Source organism: Ostrinia nubilalis, chromosome 7 (genome assembly GCF_963855985.1).
Source record: "Ostrinia nubilalis chromosome 7, ilOstNubi1.1, whole genome shotgun sequence".
Lineage (NCBI taxonomy): Eukaryota > Metazoa > Arthropoda > Insecta > Lepidoptera > Crambidae > Ostrinia > Ostrinia nubilalis.
The window spans coordinates 15,516,685-15,539,820 of record NC_087094.1 but is presented as its reverse complement, the minus strand read 5'-3'; the positions used below and the strand labels follow the sequence as shown (position 1 = coordinate 15,539,820).

The 23,136-nt window shown below is 35.7% G+C and overlaps 1 protein-coding gene across 1 annotated transcript; it reads right to left on the bottom strand.

The window, feature by feature from the left end:
• Window positions 1-610: 610 nt before the first annotated feature.
• On the bottom strand, window positions 611-2,299 carry LOC135073655 (sucrose-6-phosphate hydrolase-like). Its single transcript, XM_063967812.1, has one exon. It carries the CDS (start codon window positions 2,235-2,237, stop codon window positions 786-788), a length of 1,452 nt encoding a protein of 483 aa, XP_063823882.1. The 5' UTR covers window positions 2,238-2,299; the 3' UTR covers window positions 611-785.
• Window positions 2,300-23,136: the final 20,837 nt, after the last annotated feature.

Genomic DNA, 23,136 nt, shown 5'->3' with positions numbered 1-23,136 from the left:
TAAGCTTTTGTTAAGCTTCTGTGGTTCTGGAAACGGATTTCGGAGTATTCAAATCGAATCTTGAGTTCGGAAACAATTATGAACTGTGCTCGTGTAACTGTTCAATCAAATCTTGAAACTGTTTTCGTTATAATAGAAAAAATAATAGTTTTTTTTTGGTACATTTTGACCAACCTAAATTTTTAGGGAAATATTTCGTATAGAGATTTTCTTATGATCTAACTTTATGCTCTTCTATTTTAATTTTTAAGTTTTTTTTTGCATTCATGACAATATTCTGTTAAATACCTTAAAATATTTAGGTGGTGTGCTTTGAAATCGATGAATAGTCAATTTAGTTGATGTTCGATTGACGTATTTACCTTAAATTATAGGTAATTCTATAGGGGAATCCTATGAAATGGACTGACAGCTCACACAATAGAAATTACCTACTCTTTTATTTGATGAATACCTCGTTATATGCCTATAATCACATTTTCCTGTTAAATTATATCTAAAATTTTGCAAGAGTGGACACAAGTAAACAACGTCATTACGACATTATCTACTACATAACAACATAATGTCGAACATAATGACAACAGGAAATGTAAATGAAAGACAAACATAATTAAAATTAATTTCATGTTTCTTTGAAATTTCTAAACGTTTCAGAAGCTACTTTGCTTATATTTTATTACAATGTTTTCATATTATAATAGGAACTTTTGTCTAATAAGCGAACTGAAACAAATAATATTTCAACGAACATACTTTTGAAATTCAGCTTGAGTCAAAACATTTTACTGTTCAGTTTCATCTTCAGGTGATTTCACGGTGCGTTTTAAATTATACACAGAAAACTTTTCGGCGCAGCCCGAAGAAATACGCGCCGACACTTCACCATCAGGGAAAAACCTGCTAGAGAACGTCACCTCTCCCTTGCCGCAGAACAATTCGATAGAACTGGCATCAACGTAGATCGTCCACTTCAATATACTTCCGCTAGGCTTCCACTCGGTGCGGCGGACTCCATCATCACCACCACGGTCCAATGTAACTGTGCCATTACTAGCATCATAAGAAATCGTCACAGTAGACCCTTCGCCTTCAATGACCACTTCTAAATCCTCTGAACTATCCCCCAAAATGTCTATCTCGCCAGCTTTATCTTCAAATGTGACTACATCACCAACACGTCCTTTACCGCGGCGTACACGATTCGCTCTCACCGCTTTAACCTCCGAAACCGGCTCCTGAATAAGCTTATTATCTCTTGTCAAATGCAATTCACGTACGATCGTCATTTGACCGGTAAATCCATCTTGTGCCTGTGGGTAATTTCGCTCCCACATGTCAAACCAAGCCACGAGTAACCGACGGCCCCTGTTGTCTTTGATAGTTTGGGTAGCATAAAAGTCATGGCCATGATCAAGTTCTTGGAATGAGGTTATAGGATGGAATTCATTTGTCTCATAATTGAAATTACCGACAATATAGCCCGTCTGAAAAAGATTTCTGTACTTGTCGCCTTGCGGCTCGATACCTTGAGAAGAAAACAGCAAAACATATTTACCATTCAATTTAAAGAAATCGGGACACTCATACATAAATCCAAGTGAACCGTCTGATTCATGAAGGACAGAAATTTCTTCCCAATTTATTTTGTCATCTGAGGAATACAGAAGGGCACGGCCAAGAGTATCATTTTCAAAGGAATTTCCCAAAACCATGTAGTATTTAGAGCCATGCTTCCATACTTTGGGATCACGGATGTTTGGCTGGCGATCATCTGCCATAATTATTGGGTTATTTTCATACTTGGTAACGTGGATACCATCGGTGCTTTCAGCTAGGGCTTGTCGCTGCTCGCGATTTGGTTGCTCGTTGGGATGATTCACGTTTCCAGTGTAGAAGAGGTACATTATATCGTCTTCGATAAGTGCGCTGCCGGAGAAAACGCCAGAGCTGTCATAGGTGTTGTTTGGATACATTGCTATTGGCAAATGTTCCCAGTGGAATAGATCTTCGCTGACTGCGTGTCCCCAGTGGGCAATGCCGGGTTCAAGGCTTGACAATGGGTTGTATTGGTAGAACAAATGGTATTCGCCATTGAAGACGCTGAATCCATTGGGGTCGTTCATCCACCCTTGAGGTGGGGCGAGATGGTATCGCGGGTAGTATCGGTCGTTCACGGCTGCTTTGATGCCGATCAAAAGGCAGCATATAATAGAAAACTGCGGTAAATACCCCATTTTACTTGAATTCAGAGTTCAGACGTCGCGGTTGATGCACAATCGCTTCGAGATTGACGGCTTCCGCAGGCGTTGTCTGTTTAAATAGGTGAGGTGTCGTGTCGCACTAACTGACTTATACAGGGTGGAATTTTGTAATACCACCTGGAGGGAAAGTACTCTTAATACTGTAGATAGTAAATTTTACTGAAAGAAATACTCCTTTATTTTTGAAAAGAAAGAAAACTGCATTCATAGATTTTCGAAATTTTTTCGAAAATTCTCTACCATACCATACAATTTTCTGTAAATAATTAAGATAATTTAGGATTTCATGGTTTTCCTTTCATTTGATTTATCAAGTTTGTTAGAGAGATTTCATCCTTAAACTTAACCATAATGATCGATGCAATAAAAATACAGGGTGTAATTTTTAACAGATTTTAGTTGGTTCGATTCCCGGGTGTAGCAAGCAAATTTTTGAAAATCTTTGAATGCAGTTCTATTTCTTGTCAAAAATAAAGGAATGTTTTCTTTGAGAATTTTTTTTCTATCTACAATATTAAGAGTACTTTCCCTCCAGGTGGCATTACAAAATTCCATCCTGTATAATAGTACTATTAAACGTTGTGTTTCCTTCAAGTTTTAAAGGTCTTTTGAGGGTCAAACATTATCTCAAGCTGCGTGGAATAAATTATTTGGTTTGCCTGTTGTTACAGATACGTGAACAATGTGTTGCAAATCTATCTATATACTTATAATAAATCTGTAGAGAGGTCAATTCTGTACATGAAATATATTTTCAAAATAACTGTCAGGGGGTGATTAGTGATCGATACTGATGCCAAAAATGCAATCAGTAAAATTTTTGTCTGTCTGTCTGTATGTTCCTTATAGAAACAAAAACTACTAGACGGATTTTAACGAAACTTGGTACAATGAGGATCATTTCGATTTTTAGCTGTGAATGCAGATTTATAGGGCTAAGAAATCCTTAATACACAGTCCAAAAATTTTTGTTCTACGACAAAAATTGACGAAGTTATGGCCAAATTACTAAAAAAGTTCACTGACCGCCCGGCGCGAGGACGATGACGTCACTATATCCGATCCGAACGCTGCCGGCGTACTGCGTGGATAGAAAATATTTTTTTCTAGCCAAACTATCAGTTTTAGAGAAAAACTTGTAATGACATTTATTAATCAGAATAAAGTAAGCTATCGATAGGTAATTTTTAAAATAGAAATTATGAAAAATAACGTAAAAAATCCATACGCTCATACGATTCAATGGAACCCAGAGACGCGATTGGGGTCTCCGCGGTGGTATATTTGGCGATTTATTAAAAATAAGTATTGTTAGAGTCATATCTTCTTCCAAGTAAAATATAAAAATGTATAAGTATTAATTTATTTACTTCTAACAATAAGGTAAAGCTGAGGCAGATACACTCTGCCTAGGCTACAAGACATTGCTATGAAGATTATTTCGATGTACACGCAATACCTACCTGTTATTTAGTTTTTCTGAGTTAAACCTACGTACCGACCTACCTATCTATTCGCCGTTCCCATGGGCGGGCCAGCTGCTGCAGGAAAGGCCTCCTGAAAATCTATTTAATCTTAGCCTAGAAGCTGGGTATGACTCCCCCGCCCCCCTCTTCTCCCCAGGTCATAAGCTGGGCATGACTTCCCCCTCGGCCAGAAGTTGGGTATGATCTACCCCCCCCCCAGGCCCGAAACTGGGTATGACTTGACCCCTCCCCCTCCCCTCAGGCCAGAAGCTGGGTAAGGCTTGCCCCTCCCCCCAGGCCATAAGCATAAGCTGGATATGACTCCCCTTCGGCCAGAAGCTGGGTTTAACCCCCCCCCCCCATGCCAGAAATGCCAGAAACTGGGTATGACTTGACCCCCCTCCCCTCCCCCCAGGCCAGAAGCTGGGCGAGGCTAGCCCCTCCCCCCAGCCCATAAGCATAAAAACTATAAATAAAAAACTCAATAAAACTCAATAAAACTCATTTATTTCTGTAAATAGGCTTAAAAAAAGCACTTTTACACGTCCCAGTATTAACCCTACCACTGCTTCAGGACAATAAATGGGCCAGTGCTGAGAAGAAGCAGCGCAAGAAACTCAGTCACTATTGTCAGCCTCTTTTTCAAAGGTTTACATGCTTTAAAATGTACAAAGTTATAAATATTTATGCGAGCTAGGTAGTAAAGTATCCCAAACATTTTTATCTTTTAAATAATCATCGACTTTATAGTAGCCCTTTTTCATTAAGGTACTTTTAATTTGTGCTTTGAATTTATGAATAGGTAGTTCTACAACAGTTTGTGGTAATTTATTAAAGAATTTAATACATTTTCCCATAAATGAATTACCAATCTTATGCAATCTGAAATTTGGAACGGCAAGTTTATTTTTGTTTCTTGTATTAAAGTTATGCAAATCGCTCTTTTTCGTGAATTGCTCTATATTTTTGCGGACATATAAAAGGTTTTCATAAATGAACTGTGAAGCTACTGTCAGTATGTTAATTTCCTTAAAAAAATCTTTCAAGGAAAATCGGGGTCCAAGGTTATAAATGGCCCGCACTGCTCTCTTCTGCAGAACAAACACAGTTTCAATGTCCGCGGCTGAGCCCCACAACAATATGCCGTATGACATTATACTATGAAAATAGCTAAAATAAACTAGCCTTGCCGTTTCAATGTCAGTTAATTGCCTTATCTTTCTCACTGCAAAAGCAGCCGAACTGAGCCTTTTTGACAAAGTTTCAATATGAGGACCCCATTGAAGTTTAGCATCTAAAGTGATTCCCAAGAATGTTGTGGAATTTATGCTATTTAATGGTTCATTCTTCACCATTAATTGCGTGGAAACCTGCCTCACATTAGGTAAGGTAAATTTAATGCACTTAGTTTTGTTTGCATTTAACAATAAGTTGTTAACAGTGAACCAATGTAGAACCTGTGAGAGTGTGTTATTAATATCGTCAAAATTTACTTTACCTCTATCAACTTTGAAAATGAGAGATGTGTCATCAGCAAATAACACAATATCACACAGATCTTTTACAAAGTAAGGAAGGTCATTAATATAAATAAGAAATAGCAAAGGTCCTAATATTGATCCCTGCGGCACACCCATAGTAAGAGGTGCTCCAGAAGACTCAGTTCCGTTAATACAAACTTTTTGTTTTCTGCCTGTGAGATACGAGTTTAGCAGATCAAGTGACTTATTCGAAACACCATAATGTCGCAATTTGTTTAGTAAGGTTTGGTGGTCTACACAATCAAACGCTTTTGAAAGATCACAGAAAATACCAACAGCGTCCTTTTTACTCTCCCAAGCATCAAAGACGTGTTTCAATAGTGCTACCCCAGCGTCAGTAGTACTTCTACCTTTCGTAAAACCAAATTGCTTATTGTGTAATAATTTGTTAAAAATGAAGTGAGATAGAAGTTGGTGGAAAATAATTTTCTCAAAAATTTTGCTAAGTACTGGTAGAATAGAAATCGGTCGAAAATTAGAGGGGTCACATTTGTCACCAGCCTTGAACAATGGAATTATTTTACTTAACTTCATTAAGCTAGGAAAGCAACCTTGATCAATACATGTATTAAAAATGAATGCAAGGTGAGGAGCTATGGTGTCAATAATTGTTCCAATTATACTGACTGAGATTCCCCAAAGGTCCTCGGTTTTTTTCATATTTAATTCTCTAAAGGTTTTAATTATTGTATTACAATCTATATGCCTGAACTGGAGCAGACACTGGCACTCGGTGACATTAGATTTTAAAAGAGACTCTGCAAGAACTGGTGATGAATTCAGTTCTTTAGTTGTTTCATAAGCTGGGTATGACTCCCCCTCGGCCAGAAGCGGGGTATTACATACCCCGCCCCCCCCGGGCCAGAAACTGGGTATGACGACCCCCCCCACCCTCCCCCCAGGCCAGAAGCTGGGTAAGGCTAGCCCGTCCCCCCAGCCCATAGAAACTGGTTATGACTTGACCCCCCCCCTCCCCCAGGCCAGAAGCTGGGTAAGGCTAGCCCCTTCCCCCAGTCCATAAGCATAAGCTAGGTAACTCAAATTTTCTTCAAAATTTAAACGCACCCCCACGTGTTATACATTAAATTGTGCGTAATATTTTTAGTAAACACCCTCGTGACGTTAGACACGCGAAAAATCGATTTTCGTGGAAATTTTCGACTTTTCAAATTTTTAATATTGACTTAGAATATTTTCATACAAAAATTTACAACTTTGGTATTTTTGGTCCGTTTTTCAAAATTTTTTCGCTTTATTAGACTCACCCCTTTCGGCTTAGCACTCCCCTGACGTTCGATTGATATCGTTTCATACTAAAACTTGCTTTTTTGGCGGATTTTAGGATTTCTGAAACGGTTTTTGGACGTCTTTTTCAAAATTTTTCAGGGCGACCCCAGGCGTTGACCGTCTTATTTTGTCCGTCTCGACGAGCCCTATCCGTGGACACCTCATTTGTTGCGATCCGACGCATACAAATCGAGGAATTTGCAGGACAGTCGAAATTTTGGGTCATACCGAGGTGATGTGGTAAATCGATTTGCAAACAAAATCAACTCAAATTTTCTTCAAAATTTAAACGCACCCCCACGTGTTATACATTAAATTGTGCGTAATATTTTTAGTAAACACCCTCGTGACGTTAGACACGCGAAAAATCGATTTTCGTGGAAATTTTCGACTTTTCAAATTTTTAATATTGACTTAGAATATTTTCATACAAAAATTTACAACTTTGGTATTTTTGGTCCGTTTTTCAAAATTTTTTCGCTTTAATAGACTCACCCCTTTCGGCTTAGCACTCCCCTGACGTTCGATTGATATCGTTCCATACTAAAACTTGCTTTTTTGGCGGATTTTAGGATTTCTGAAACGGTTTTTGGACGTCTTTTTCAAAATTTTTCAGGGCGACCCCAGGCGTTGACCGTCTTATTTTGTCCGTCTCGACGAGCCCTATCCGTGGACACCTCATTTGTTGCGATCCGACGCATACAAATCGAAAAATTTGACCGCCCACCCACCCTTTGGTCATTTACTAGGTTAACTTTTTAGATTGGGCCAAAAATTATTATTTCGGTTTTCGGCTATTTTTGGTAGGGTCGACATCGAGGGAGATTTTGACGAAATTTGGGTTTAGTTTTAAGTAGATTATAAGTACTTTAGACGAGTAAACATATTTATTTTACGTTTTTAATTGAACAATTGACCGCTCCTGGCTGTGTTGTCGTTGTATCCGGTACCTGAAAAGTAAACAGACGATATTAACATAGGATAGACAATACTTAGTAACTTACCGGACTCCAGCGGCGGCGCAGTCAGCTCGGGAACTACCTGAGAAGAAAATTTACATTTTAACATATCGATACCTCTGGGCTCAAAGGTCGTAAAGGACAAAATACCGAAAATGAGTTTTTTATACAGTTGTACTCAGAATTTAATTCTCTATCGATCTGTATATTTAGTTTGTCGAAATTCTCAAAAAAAGTGCCTTTACGACCCATCATATTTGATAAGCTAAACAGAATTCATCGTGAAAATTGGGATGTAAATACCATTTGATTTTTTAGTACAGTTAGCATGGTAGTAAAGAACAAGTAAACACAAATTTTTGGGCGTATAATGTACATGTAGTATAATCTATTGTCCTATACAACCCAAATTTCCATACCAAAGTCTAAATAATTTGTCCTTTACGCCCTTAGATTACCTAAACAAATATTTTAAAAATCTACAAAGAGAGGATATTAAAACAACTGAGTAGGTAAATTTTAGAGACGTTTCTTATTGTATTTAAGTATGTGCGTTTAGAACAAACGAAAGAACTAAAAAATCATTAAAAATATGTAATAAAACTATTTTAGAGTGTAACGATTATGTGATTTGTACATTAAAAAATGATGACATCTATCCACATCGGGTAAAGTAATGATGCTTTTTATTATTTCTCATATTTGACGAAATTAGGTATTTGTCAGGTAAAAGATAATTAAAAGATGATTTAACACAATGAAAACATGCTATAAAATAACGTATTACCTAATTAAGTTAGGATAGTCATCATACAAATTTGAAAAATGAAAAAGCTATATGAGAAAAAGAAGTCACCTTACTGTAGTACCATAAGGTGTCATTATTACACGACTGCAGAATGAGGGTTATGTTTTCTCGAGTGTATATGTTTTGTATGCATAAATCACACAAATGCTACGCTTTACAATTGTTTTAATGATTTCCTAGTAATTTTGACTAACGTTCTTTTGAGTTTTGACTGTAACAATTATAAATAAATAAGTATAGTTTCTAAAGTTATTTTGATCAGCTAATAACTAGTAGGAAAAATATTTACGCTTAACATGGGAAAATATGTACTATAGTGTCAGTTGAGACTTAATGTAATAAAAAGCGTGAATGCACTTTTTTCGAAGTTATATTTTTATATTAAAAATAATTGGCTTTTAAAAACTGTATTATGTAAGAGTAAAGTAAGTGGATGTACTTTACTGGAATGAAAAACTTCCTACTTGTAATCTTACTTACCTAATATTTCTACTTTTGTACCAAGTACAATGACATAATTTCAAGCTTTTATGAATAACAATATTTTAATCTATTTAGAATAATCATAGTTTGGTTTTCGTTTGTCCTTAATAATTCTATCCTATCTGCAGTATCATAAGGTAAACTGGTTGACAGACTGCCCTATAGAATTAAGTCCGCCATTTGTAGTTTTTCGAAATAATAATAATGATTAAATAAATTAATTAAATTAAATTGGTTTCGGCTTTTTGTGTAAAGTAGACATTATTATGAAGTTTTATTTAAAAACATCATAATATTTATTTTCTAAAATCGCTCTTATATCGGAAATGGTATCTTCTAGTTCGAAGATATCAAAACTTCTGCTTGCTTAAATATAATAGTTACATAAATTGTGTGCATTAAATTTTGAAGCCACGAAAAATCATTTTATTTCATTTAAAATACTATAATTCATTAAAAATATGTGAAGAAATGGTATATTACATATCAAATACCATAAAACATTAAATATTTAAGCTAAATTATCAATTTGCCCTTGCATAATACCTTACCTGGGTGTTCCGTTACGACCTATGAAAACCTATAGAACTCTGTAAATTGTCCTTTATTACCTTGATTTTGTAGTTTTGTAAAATAAAAATAGACTTACGCCCTGAGTAACTTGCCTAGGACGAATATTTGAGGGGCGTAAAGGTCTTTTTATTGTAATTTTGAGGGCGTAAAGGAAATCTATCTCAGTAAATACTGCCCTAGTCCAGTTTTTCAATACTTCCTCGGAAAATACTGTGAATTCTAAGCACTTTCTTCTTAGGTCATATTTTAATAGCTCAAAAAACAAAAAAGTTATTGTCGAAATAAAAAATAAAAAATCGTTTTTTGCTTCTCCTGAAAAGTCGTACTTTGTCCTTTACGCCCTTTGAGCCCAGAGGTATCGATATTATTTATTTATACAACTTTTACAAACTTTTATTTTATTTTATTTTTATTTTTACGCGGTCGTATTGACTTAATTATTTGTTTTACTCGTATTTTACTTTATTGACGTACACCTCTAGCTGGAAATATGTTTGGTTTCCGCACACCAGCAAAGAGGACGACAGAAGACGTCCAGCAAAAGTCTCCTGATTCTCCACCTATTCGAAGACCAGGGAAGGTGAGACGCAGCGTCGGCGAGTGGGAGGCAGGGAAAGCTGGGCTTTCCTCGGCGTCCGACTCAACCCCGCCGCGGGCCGAGCCACCAAAGGCCCCCAAGAAGCCCGCGCCAGGACGCCGGGCTTCTGTGGAGGCAGCTTCGGCGAGCTCACCCAAAGTTTCTGCTGCTATCAAAGATAGGACAGCCGAGGCCAGAGCCTCCCTTCAGAAGGCTAAGATGAGTCTTGGCACCGCACGAAACCTGAGGGGCGATATCAAGACCACCGTAGTTGAGGCTCTGGATCGGCTGTACCAACTTGTCAAGGAGGCGGAATTGGATCGGAAGGGGAAGGCTCCCAGCAAGAGCATGGTTGAGCCTGAACCTGAAAAAGAGTTGGAAAAGGACAGGGAAGAGGAAAAGATAGTGGATGAGGATAGGATAGTAGCAGAAATTCGGGAGAATAGGAGACTTTTGCTGGAAAATAGTAAACAATTAGAGGAGTTAAAGGAGCAGGTGGTCCAACAGCGGGACACAGCCGACGTGACGACCTACGCCAGCGTGGCGGCGTCCCGGACTGTCCAGCAGCCGACCAGGTCGGCCCTGCACTCCATTGTCGTTTCGTCTAAGGACGCAATGGAGACAGGAGAGGAGGTGCTGCGGAGAGTCAGGGACGCCGTCAACGCCAAGGAAGGCTGGGTTAAAGTTGACAAAATTAGAAAGGCTAAAAACCAGAAGGTAATTATGGGCTGTGCCACCGAAGAAGAACGCAGGAAAGTCAAAGAGAGGATTGACGGTGCGGGAGGCCTCCTCATCGCGGAGGACATGAAAAATAAGGACCCGCTCCTCGTGATGAAGGACGTCCTTTTGCTTAACAGCGACGAGGACGTCCTGAAGGCACTGAGGAAGCAGAACGGGGACATTTTTCGTGACCTCCGCGAGGGGGAGGACCGTACCGTCATCCGTTATAAGAAGAAGAGCAGAAACCTGCACACAAATCACATCGTAGTGAGTGTTTCCCCGGCGATCTATCAGAGGGCAATCGCGGCGGGATCTGTGCACATCGATTTGCAGCACATCCGCGTGGCCGACCAGTCACCGCTAGTGCAGTGTACTAAGTGTCTGGGATACGGTCACAGCAAACGATTTTGCACAGAGTCCGCCGATGTCTGTAGCCACTGTGGAGGCCCGCACATGAGCACCGACTGCGCCGAGAAGCTCGCTGGCGGGGCACCTTCGTGCCGGAACTGCCAGCGAGCCAAAGCGGAGCACGTCGCGCACAACGCCTTCAGCAGCGACTGCCCAGTGCGCAGGCGGTGGGATGCGCTGGCTAGGTCCACAGTGGCATACAGTTAGGATCTCCGGGGATTACCATCCAGCTCGCTGCGATGTGGGACTACCGAAGATCTCCTTCGAAAAAGTTAGGTGGTTAGGTTGCAAATCTAGGTCCTCAACTTCAAAATTCAAATCGACTCCAATTGCTCATTCAAAATTTGGCAGAAAATTAATTAATCAAAATTAAATTAACACTTCGGCTATAACAATAAATTGGAGTCAATTTGTTGAACAAATTGAACAATTTAACACGTAATTAGCTTCAAGTATTTCAGGCAAACGGCACAAATAGTAAAGTGTTAATACTATATTGTGATAATATAGTCACAACACTTTAAGAGTGTAATGTTACCTGCAAATAAAAACATATGCAAAATTAGTTTCTTAGTAAAAAAACAGTAAAATAATTGGAAAAGTAAATTTTGTCAAAATAAATGGTAAAATAGGTATAAAATAGTAGTGTAAACAAAAATTGCAGACAAAAATTAATAGAAAATTAGTAGTAAAATCAGTAGAAAAATTAAAAAGCAAATGGAGGTAATCTTTTCAAATGCAAAAATATTAACGAAACCAATCATAGAAATAAAAACAACAAACAATTAATCTTAAATCTTAAAAACCTCAGAAAACAATTGAAAACCAATTAATGAAAAAGGCTCTGGTTATGCTAGAGGTAAATAGAAAAAAAAAAAAAAAAAAAAGCATAAGCTAGGTATGACTCCCCCTCGGCCAGAAGCTGGGTATGACATACCCCCCCAGGCCAGAAACTGGGTATGACTTGCCTCTCCCCCCCCCCCCCCCCCAAGGCCAGAAACTGGGTATTAGCATCATATTATGTATTATTATGTTCAATACAAACAATCATTAAGTTACACTCACCCCAACCGCGTCTCCGCATTGCATCGAATCCTATGAAAATGTGGTTTTTGGACATAGCGATACTTATTTTTCACAATTTTTATTTTTAAAAATTACTGGTCGATAGGTTACTTTATTTTGATGAATAAATGTTATTAAAAGTTTTTTTCTAAAAGTGATAGTTTAGCTGGAAAAAAATATTTTCCATCCCAATAGTACGCCAGCTGCGCTCGATTCGGATATAGTGACGTCACGCGGCCCTGCGTACGTTGACTTTTACCGGCAAAAACGGCCTATGTTTATTACTTAATATCTTCGTAAGTAATGGTCCGATTTAGATAATTCAAAAAGATATATCTTTCTTATGTCTTAAAGATTAACGTAGATACTAGTTTTATTGAATTTTCTACAACAGTACTGATCCTCATTATTCTTCATACTCCTAGGCAGGTTATAGTATACTTAGGAGTATCCCACGGGAACGGGAATTAGCAGGAAAATCCTTTTGTATGAAAAATCTAAACCGCTTAAGTTAGACGCTTGAAATTTGGCATGCAGGTACCTTAGTAAACTTAAAGCTTAGTTGTAACTAAGCTTACAGGATATTGCAAAATTCCCACGGAAACGGGAGTTAGCGGGAAAAAACATTTGTATGAAAAAATCTAAGCCGCGTACGATAGATGAAGGGGGTAAAACGGGATCGCGTAGTCGCGGGCGGCCGCTAGTAGATCAATAATGTATTAAGTAGGTACTACCTATAGCCATTGTTAATCATACGAATTGAAAATTGCATGCATACAAGAACTCTAAGGCTGGGTTATACTGGTTATACCATCTTACTTTCACTTTAACAAACGTCAAAAATATTTCAAACTCCATACAAAAAAAAAGTTATCTTTATAGTTACGGTCGAAGTTAGGTGGTGCAACTCAGCCTAACAATGTAATTATACAGTGTAAGTCACGTTAAAGTGTACATATGAAAATAGATGAAACTAGACCTATTTTTATCGACAAAAAAGAGGTCAAAAATTGTTGAGATTTGTTTTTTAATTTTTTATAGAATTTTTTTTCTTCCAATTACTTATTGTAAAGAAAACGTAATAATTTTTAAACTAAGTGGTATATCCTAATAAAATAAAAACAGTAATAATGCTAAATAACAGGCGATACTAAAAAAATACATAAAATACACAAAAAAGCCCAACAAATAATAAAAAATGATACTTTTTGAAAAAAACACTGCTTTTAAATTCGTGTTTTTTTTGTTATTTCATAAATTTCTCCAAAAAATGCCCCTATAACATGTGGTTTTTATTACTTTGTATTATTCTTTATCGAATTATCTTTGTAAAACCAAAAATCGCATGTCTCTATCCCTATCACAACATTTGCTATGATCGTTTGGTTTCACATCGAAAGGTCTGCCACAACATTATTCTCCGCTACAGGTAGAGACAATTTTAATTTTAACTAAAATGCTTATTTTACTTCGAAATCTTTTGTTTCTATTTGAAATCTAACTTGTCTTTATCAAAATTACAAATCTAGAGCCATTTTCAGTTTCGTTGTTAACGAAGCGTTGAATGGCGCGCCCGGAGAGGCTTAGTTCAAACGATCATTGCAAACGTTGTGATAGGGATAGAGACATGCAATTTTTGGTTTTACAAAGATAATACGATAAAGAATAATACAAAGTAATAAAAACCACATGTTATACGGGCATTTTTTGGAGAAATTTATCAAATAACAAAAAAAAACACGAATTTAAAAGCAGTGTTTTTTCAAAAAGTATCATTTTTTATTATTTGTTGGCCTTTTTTGTGTATTTTATGTATTTTTTTAGTCTCGCCTGTTATTTAGCATTATTACTGTTTTTATTTTATTAGGATATACCACTTAGTTTAAAAGTTATCACGTTTTCTTTACAATAAGTAATTGGAAGAAAAAAAATTCTATAAAAAATTAAAAAACAAATCTCAACAATTTTTTACCTCTTTTTTGTCGATAAAAATATGTCTAGTTTCATCTAAGTTGAAGGGTACAAAACCAGGTGCTTTATTGTAGGCTTAATAAAGCTGCGTATTTCAATAATACCTTATGCATGATTATTGATTATCTTAATAAAGATTGTTCAACGGCCAAGTCACACAACATTAACTATAATAATAAAGAAATCGCAGTAAAGAACCATAGACTTGGCACGACTTTGTCTAGATTTCATTACTTTTTAGAGATAAACAAGCAGCTCCATCGAGACTTGGCTAGTTTTTTTTTACAGAATGTTTTTGATGGGATTTCACTTCTTTTTGTAGAATGTGGCATAATTATTTAACGTCGTCGTCCTTTCGGCATTTTTTTTACGATAATATTAAACACATCGACCTTTAAAATGGACAACGAATCAGAATTGTTTTAATAATAACTTAACCTTAGCGAACCTCACGATATAATAAACGAAATCAACCAAATTCAAATTACACAACATTCAACTTAATCGACGCCTAGAGAGGAAAAAAAATCTGGACACCGCGGTGCAGAAAATCGACGCTCAAAGTGCTATCGCCATCTAGCGGTAAGCGGTACAGGCGAACACCACGGTGCCGGTGTGGCGCTAGTAGTATTGATTATGAATGTGGTGTTACTCCAGATCTTCGATTTTCCTAGTTTTTATAGTTTTCCCTTTATGTGGCCATTAAACCCTAACTCTGTACAAAATTTCAGCTCTCTGAGTTTATGGGAAGTACTAGTTCTATTTTGATGATCATCAGTGAGTGAGTGAGTGTCATAAATGCGAAACTTTGCTTTCGCTTAACTTCGGAACTAAATGACCTACAGACTTGAAATTTTGGATTTTAAGTATGTGATTATAGCTTACTAGATGACGCGAAAATTTCTGCGTTCTGGTCTTATCCAGAGGTTCTCAAATAGGGGCCTGAAAATGCGGCGAAATGGTTCCAGTAAAGGATGGTACGGCAGTGTTTGCTTCGCGCTCGACTTGGCGGGGGCACTGCCGTGCCCCCAGATGATTGCAATTCTATTAAGTTGTTTTTAAGCTTTAGGAGACAATGATGCACGTCTCTAATTTTAATTAACATGCATGCATCACTCTGAAATTTAAATGCAATTAGATGTTACCTACTGATAATTTTCTTCTTTAATTCTAGTTCTATTTTTTTACGAATTGTAGTTCTAATTATAATTTTTAACAATTTTTAATAAAATCCTGCTAGATTTTAAATTATTTTCCAGACTGGATATACCAAAAAAAATTATTACCCTCTTTAATAATGACAGTTCCGGTAATTTGCAACGTTTAGGTCTGTAACTAATTCAGGCACAAGCGATAGCACAGCAAGGCAAGGTTTAAGCACAATTTAATACTAGTAGTTATACATATTGTCATCCTTGTTAAGGTTTCTTGAATGAAATTCAGTTTGCAGCTTTATAAAGTTTACTATAAACTTAATTGTAAGTACAGAAATTGCACAAAGTAAAAATGCACACCGTGCTTGCTCACATCGCAAAACAGGAAGAGAGAGACCGGAAGTTGAACGAGAGCTAAACTTGTCTACAGTTTAGGTTGTCACCACGCAAAGGCATCAATAAATATACTGCATACTAACACGGCCCCTCAAACTAAACTGTAGATTTACATTATTACAATTATAGTACAAAAGAAACTAAAAATATGTATCAAACATTTTACATATTAATGTTATTTCTTAACACTCAATGATAGATATTTAACAAATTGTTTCACTTTATTATTATTTAGTGCCTTTGTAAGAAGATCTGCAATCATTTTATCAGTAGCTAAATATGTTACAATATTTTTTCTGTTTATTACAGCCTCTTTAATAAAGTGATACTTTACATCTATGTGTTTGGTTCTGTTTGAATTACAAGTACCTGAAGCAATTTGATGACATGGCTGATTATCATTATAAATTACAATTGGATCATCAGTCATATCATTATACAGTTCTTTGATTAAATTTTTCAAATAAATGCTTTACTGGCTGCTAGACCCAAAGCTACATATTCAGCCTCTGTAGATGATAAAGAAATACAAGTCGACGGGTCCCAAGAACAAAGTCGTATCTTCAAAGTTGTCTGGTTGCAGTAGGAAGCATTAAAGTTACGCATGTGAATTACGTATCAGAACATCATAATTTGAAGTAAATTATAGTAAAAAGTATTTGTTTCTTTTGTTTACTTGTTTTTGCTATGTAGTGTTTTGTTTTAAATATGTATTTTATTTAAAATTGTTTCTTATGTAACAGTAAGACTTTGTTTTCTGGAATAAACTCAGACTTAACTACATATGCGACTTTGTTTTATGGAATCTTTATAGTCACAAAAAGTAGTATGTGTACAAGAGACTATGTACATCGATATTTGGCTTAATACCAAAGTCGTATGTGTTAAATCTAGGTACCGTTATCGTATCTAAATGTAGATGGTAAGAGGAAAACTATTTTAGACAATCATTTTTAGGGTTCCGTAGCCAAATGGCAAAAAACGGAACCCTTATAGATTCGTCATGTCTGTCTGTCTGTCCGTCTGACCGTCCGTATGTCACAGCCTTTTTTTTCCGAAACTATAAGAGCTATACTGTTGAAACTTGGAAGGTAGATGTATTCAGTAAACCGCATTAAGATATTGATGCAAAAATAAAAAAATAATAATAAATATTGGGGGCTCCCCATACTTAGAACTGAAACTCAAAATTTTTTTTTTATCAAACACATACGTGTGGGGTATCTATGGATAGGTCTTCAAAAATGATATCGAGGTTTCTAAAATATTTTTTTTCTAAACCGAATAGTTTGCGTGACAGACGCTTCCAAAGTGGAAAAAAGTTGGTCCCCCCCTCTTACTTCTAAAATAAGAAAATGAAAAATCTAAAAAAAACATAATTATGATGTACATTACTATAAAAACTACCAACGAAAATTGTTTTGAACGAGATCTAGTAAGTGTTATTACCGCGTAATCTTTCATACAAATAAGTTAAATTAAAAAAAAATTAATTTCATACATCAATGGTTATATGTTATAAAATGTTTAACAAAACAAAAGGTTTCTAGTATCAAAATAAATTTGTTCTTTTACGTTTAAACATTAAGAACCCCGTCTTTGGGCCTGTTTTCCATACAAATAGCGTTAGTCTAAAATAATTAATGAACTCCATAAAACTATTTACTAATTTACAATCAAATATTAAAAATGAATGTTCGTACAGGCTTTGTAATAACATTCATTTTTTATGTCTGACTGAAACTAAATAAATAGTTCAATGAAGTTCAACATAATCACATTATAACGTCATCACTAAACCTTATCCTTATAACAACGAAATTATTATCTAGTAGTAGTTTTTTTTTTCATTGTATTTTAATCATTGCTTATAATCACTAATTTACTAACCTCTGCTTATTTATTTTACTATACTAATTTGTTAGGTAATCAAAAACAGTTTCTTTTATCAAAAAAAGTAAATTAGTGTATCACTCATCAATTTCACTACTCAAGTCGTCATCATTTGCATTGCTAGATTTGTAGGGTAAAGATCTAAAAAATACTGCATTAGTAGCATTTATAAAACCCGTTTTGCACATGCTTTCTAGATCATTATATATTTAGCTTTTGTTAATTGAAGTGGTGAAAAGTAAGCACGTTCCAAGACAGGTATTAAAGATGAGTTTCTTGTATCGTTCCGTATAACTAAGCATTCGTAAGATTCTTCATTTAAATCATACTTAAAGTACAATTTATTTGGTTCAGATTTATCAACGAAAACTTCTTTAATTTTAGTCCACAATATGATCTTTTGTTTTATTAATTTTTTGTTCCATTCTTTGTCATTCACATGGGTTTTAAAGTTAAAGAAGTTTTCCTGCACCATATCTTTGACTAAATATGGTTCACCATTTCTGTTTTTGCCCATCGTACAAGCAGACGCCATTCATCGGGAGTATAAATGATTTTGGAGTGAGACGAGCGCTCTATGAGGGCGTGGGTTTCTGGCGGTAAGGGGAGCTAGTATGGATCGGGCCCACCTCTCGTTCCCACCACTGCAACTCCTGTGTAGCCAGGATCTACAGCTTGACCACCACAAAAACCCAACCAATGAAGGTCAAGTTTGTCCCGGGGGAAAGTTAAACTGTCATTGGACCCGCAACGAAATTAATCAGAAGAACATAGGAGGAGTTCGAACTAGTATGGATGTCTCGTGTGTATGTAGATTCTGTAATAAAGTCAAATATTATCCAATGTAAGTTCTAAATTGTATTACCTTACTTTAAGCGCTATCCTATCACCAGTAAAAAAAACCTTTTAATTAAAAGGAGTGTTTAATGCTGTTTTTTGTTTAGAACAAAGTCTCATGTTAACGTTTTTACAAAGAACAAAATAGTTTTATCACATACGACTATATTTTTTTGTTAAATTTACGTTGAACAACATCGTATGTGCACATGCGTTTAAAAGTTTTAGGATAATTTTGGCTGAACAACAACCTAAGTGAAAATAAGAAGGTAAATTTATTTTTTATCGAAACGAGTTGTACTTTTGTGGATTTTCTTAAGAATTAAATTACTACTTCAAATAATACAGAAACACATTTTTTTCAGTTATCGTAGAACAAAATATTTTAATCACATACGTCGCCAATTTTAATGTGTGCCGTATTTTTCTTGCAATATTAAACAAAATCTAAAAAACACCTAGCCTATCTTTAAAAAGCGTCCGACTTAAAAATATTATACAAGTACTTACCCAGATTATTATTTGCTTTATTGTTATTTTCGTTTGAAGTAGTATCACAACAATCATTTTTATCCATTTGTAGCGGTAAATCTAAAATTATTTTCTTTCTTGATGATGCAGACATCGTAAAACATATACTGTGACACTGAATTTACACTTTTTATCATTAATATGACTCAGAATAAAGAAATAGTTTTAACCTCCAAAATCGACCGTCACTGCGGAGTACAAACTCGTGTCTGATGTTACGAGATTGTTCGTCGGAATATATTTCAGATAAGGTGATGTTCAATTAGTTATTTCATAAAGTAAAAATGATATTAAAAAAATAATTACACATCTATATAGCTACTGTGATACTTATTACATTTGATCAAAAAACTATAATTCGTCTTATAGTAACATACGTGTTCGTTCTACGGACCCGTCGAAGTTTGTTTCTTACTTTCAAATGAAATTACATTTTCACCCAACTTAAAAATCTGACCTGAATAAGATTTGCGATCATCTGAATTCGCCCAATCAGCGTCAACAAAACCATACAACTTCAATTGTTCCGACTTTTTATAAACTACACATAAGTCAAGTGTGCCTTTTAAATATCTTAAAACCCTTTTTGCACAAATAAAGTGTTCTTGTGAATAACAATTATTATATTGAGAAAGTACACAAACTGAGTAAAGTATGTCAGGTCTTGTATTTATAGCAATATACATCAGGCTACCAATGAGATTTTGATATGGTATTTTTGGATCTACATCTTTTTCTTTCAATAATTTTGTGCCCGGCACCATAGGACAGCCTACAGGTTTGCAATCTAAGATGCCATACAACTCAAGAACTTGTTTTATATAATTAGTTTGACTGACATACATTTTATCATTTTCTCTATCAACTTTCAAGCTTAAAGCATATTGAATAGCTCCCAAATCTTTCAATTTAAATTTATCTGACAACTGTGTGAAAATCTTTGATTTTAAAGTATTATTATTTCCAAATACAAATATGTCATCGACATAGATAGCAAGTATTAGATACAATCCTTTTTCATTGAGCATGTAAACACAAGATTCATAAGCAGATTGCTTGAAGTTTAAGTTTATTAAAGCGTTATGTATTTCCAAATTCCAACTTGAAGCAGCCTGCTTCAGACCATAGAGGACCTTATTTAACTTACAAACATGCAATACATTATTTTTGTTTTCTTTTTCACATTTAAACCCTTTTGGCAAATACATATAAACATCTTCATGAAGAGTACCATGAAGAAAAGCAGTAACTACATCCCAATGATCTATAAACCAGTCAAATTGAATTGCCAAGCTAAACAATATTCTCAATGTACTAGCACGAACTACAGGTGAGTATGTATCAAAATAATAAATCCCAAATTTCTGATTATATCCACGAGCTACCAATCTGGCTTTATATTTAATAACATTACCATCACTGTCTTTCTTAATCTTAAACACCCATTTACTATCTATAGGCTTTACATTACATGGTAAGTCAACAATAGACCAAGTATTATTTTCCTTCAATGACAACAATTCATCATTAATAGCAGATTTCCAACATTCAGGTAAGTTATCTATATTATCAAAATCACTTATACATGAATACATATGATAATCTTGATAAACTTTCTTTTTCCTATCACGCGAAGAATACCTATTACAATGTTCAGAAGTACTCACAGGAGATGAGATGTTAGGGATCTCACCATGACAGTCCACAAAGTCAGGCTCACAACATTCACCCTCCTCTGTCACCTCATCAGCTGGATCAGTAGTATTCATCGAGTCATCGGGTGACAACTCAAATGTCATTGTAGATTGATTAGGGTCATCCTTTGCTGAAACCTGAAAATCATTAGAATTATGAAATATATCAATACAAGTCTTCTCCGGCAAAAACTTCACATTTCTAGACAGGATAATCTTTCTTTCATCTGTCAATATTCTGTATCCATCTTTGTCACCACAGTATCCAACAAGCTTTCCTTTCATAGCTCGCTTGTCTAGTTTCTTGCGTTTCTGATCTGGTATAATGTACAAAACACTCTGTCCCAAAAATCTTCAAATGACTTATATCTGCCTTTTTCTTGAACCACAGTTGATAAGGTGTGTTATTATCTATACCACTGGGACCAGTTCTATTTAGTACATATGCCGCAGCATTTACAGCTTCTGCCCATAGACTCTTACTTAGTTGACTTGAATGTAACATACTTCTTGCTGCTTCCATTAATATTCTATTCTCACGTTCCGCTGCACCATTTTGTTGCGGACAATATGGCATGGTCACTCTGTGGTTAATGCCATGTAGGTTAAGTATATCCTTCATCTCTTTGTTAATAAATTCCTTTCCTCCATCTGATATCAGTTCCTTTATAATATGTCCATTATTCTTTGACTCTTGTAAAAACTTCACAAAATGGTCTTTAACTTCTGATTTTTCCTTGAGAAAATATACAGTTCTATACTTGGAGTAATCATCCTTGAAGGTAACAAAGTATCTGCTGCCACTTAATGACTTCTCAGCAAGAGGGCCACAAACATCACTGTGTATAATTTGCCCTGGAGATGTTGCTCTTACCTCCCTTGAATTAAATGGCAAACGTGTCATTTTTCCATAAAAACATCCTTCACAAATTGTTTTATTTGATGATTGAACTTGTACACCATTTTCCTTTAGAACTTTCTCAACATGGTGCATGTTTTGATGACATAACCTCTCATGCCATGTTTGTAAATCAGTCTGCTCTTTGCTAAACATGCATGAATTATTAGGTAATATAACTCTCATTTGTAGACAATATAAGGTGCCTTTTCTGATGCCAACAGCTTTCACTTCACCTCTTAAGTTCTTGAAAATCCTTTTATTCAAATCTGCATACTCAATCAAATCGTTCTGCAACGCTGAACCCGATGAAAATAGGTTTTGTTTTGAGGTTGGGACATGCCACACATCTTTTAGATAACCTTCTTGCCACTTGTTATTAATCAGCATTTGGATTTGTATGGACCCAATTCCAACAGCAAACATCTGTCTCCCATCACCGAGTTTTAATGGCAGGGGTTCCTTAAATTCAGAGTAGTCCATAAACCATTCTCTATAACTGGTCACATGGTGACTCGCTCCGGAGTCAATAATCCAGTCTTCACTTAGTATGGCATGGTTAGCAATAAAAGCTTGACCTTGTTTTGCTTCTTTCAAATTTTTCAATTTAAAACAATTCTTTTTGATCTGCCCACGCTTTTTACAATAATTGCAGATCGGTCCCTTAGACATATTTGGCTTGTGATTCTTGACAACTAAAGCCACTTCTGTGTCTTCTTTATTTGTCTCAGTTAATCTTTGCTCATGCAAGCGCAGCCTCTCCATGAGGATACTCACTTTTCTATCACTGAGCGGCACTGATTCCCATGCATTCTTAAATTCTAAGAACTCAGTCGGTAGAGTATTCAAAATTCTGTTTATCAATAAAGACTCTGGCAACTTGCCCTCAGTTTGTAATTCATGATTCAACTGAGTAAATAACCTCTGCAATTTACTCACGTGCAGTGCTATGTTATCTTCTTTTAATTTCTTGTAAGAGAATAACTCGCAATATAAAAGATCAAGACGACGTTCATTTTTCTGCTCATAAACCGCATGTAAAGTGTCCCACATTTCTTTTGCAGTTTTGCATGTTAAAATGTGCTGCTTGGGTTCGTTGCTTACTGACGACCCAATTATGAACTTTGCTATGGCGTCTTTTTCGTCATATTCTTTTATACCTTTTTCGGTCAGTGCACTGATATTGATTTTGTGCAAAGTAAACTGCAGTTCAACATCGAATTTCCATGAGATCCAATTCGATTCGCCTTCCATAGTCCAGTCAAATTAGACATGAACCCTGCAATAATTCGCATACAGCTGAAAATTGGTACGAATGTTCGGAGCACCATTATGAATTAACTGTGAAAAGTCCCCATAGATCCGACGTGTGCTAAAAAAAAAATTCAAGGTCAAACTTAAAAAATACGGGTTTTTGAGATTTTCAGCCAAACGGTAAGTTTTATCACAAAAATATGTATGACAAGGTTTAAGACCATACAATTATCTATCAAAATTGTCTATACACTTTCTCCTAAGAGTCAGCGTTTCTGAGATTCGATGATCCGAAGAGTCAAAAAAGTGTTTTCTTTATAACGGTCTTACACAAAAATCCAATGTGATATCGCCTCG

Bases quoted from the DNA above. Each gene is read 5' to 3' on its own strand.
- LOC135073655 (XM_063967812.1), bottom strand. From the start codon at position 2,237: ATGGGGTATTTACCGCAGTTTTCTATTATATGCTGCCTTTTGATCGGC.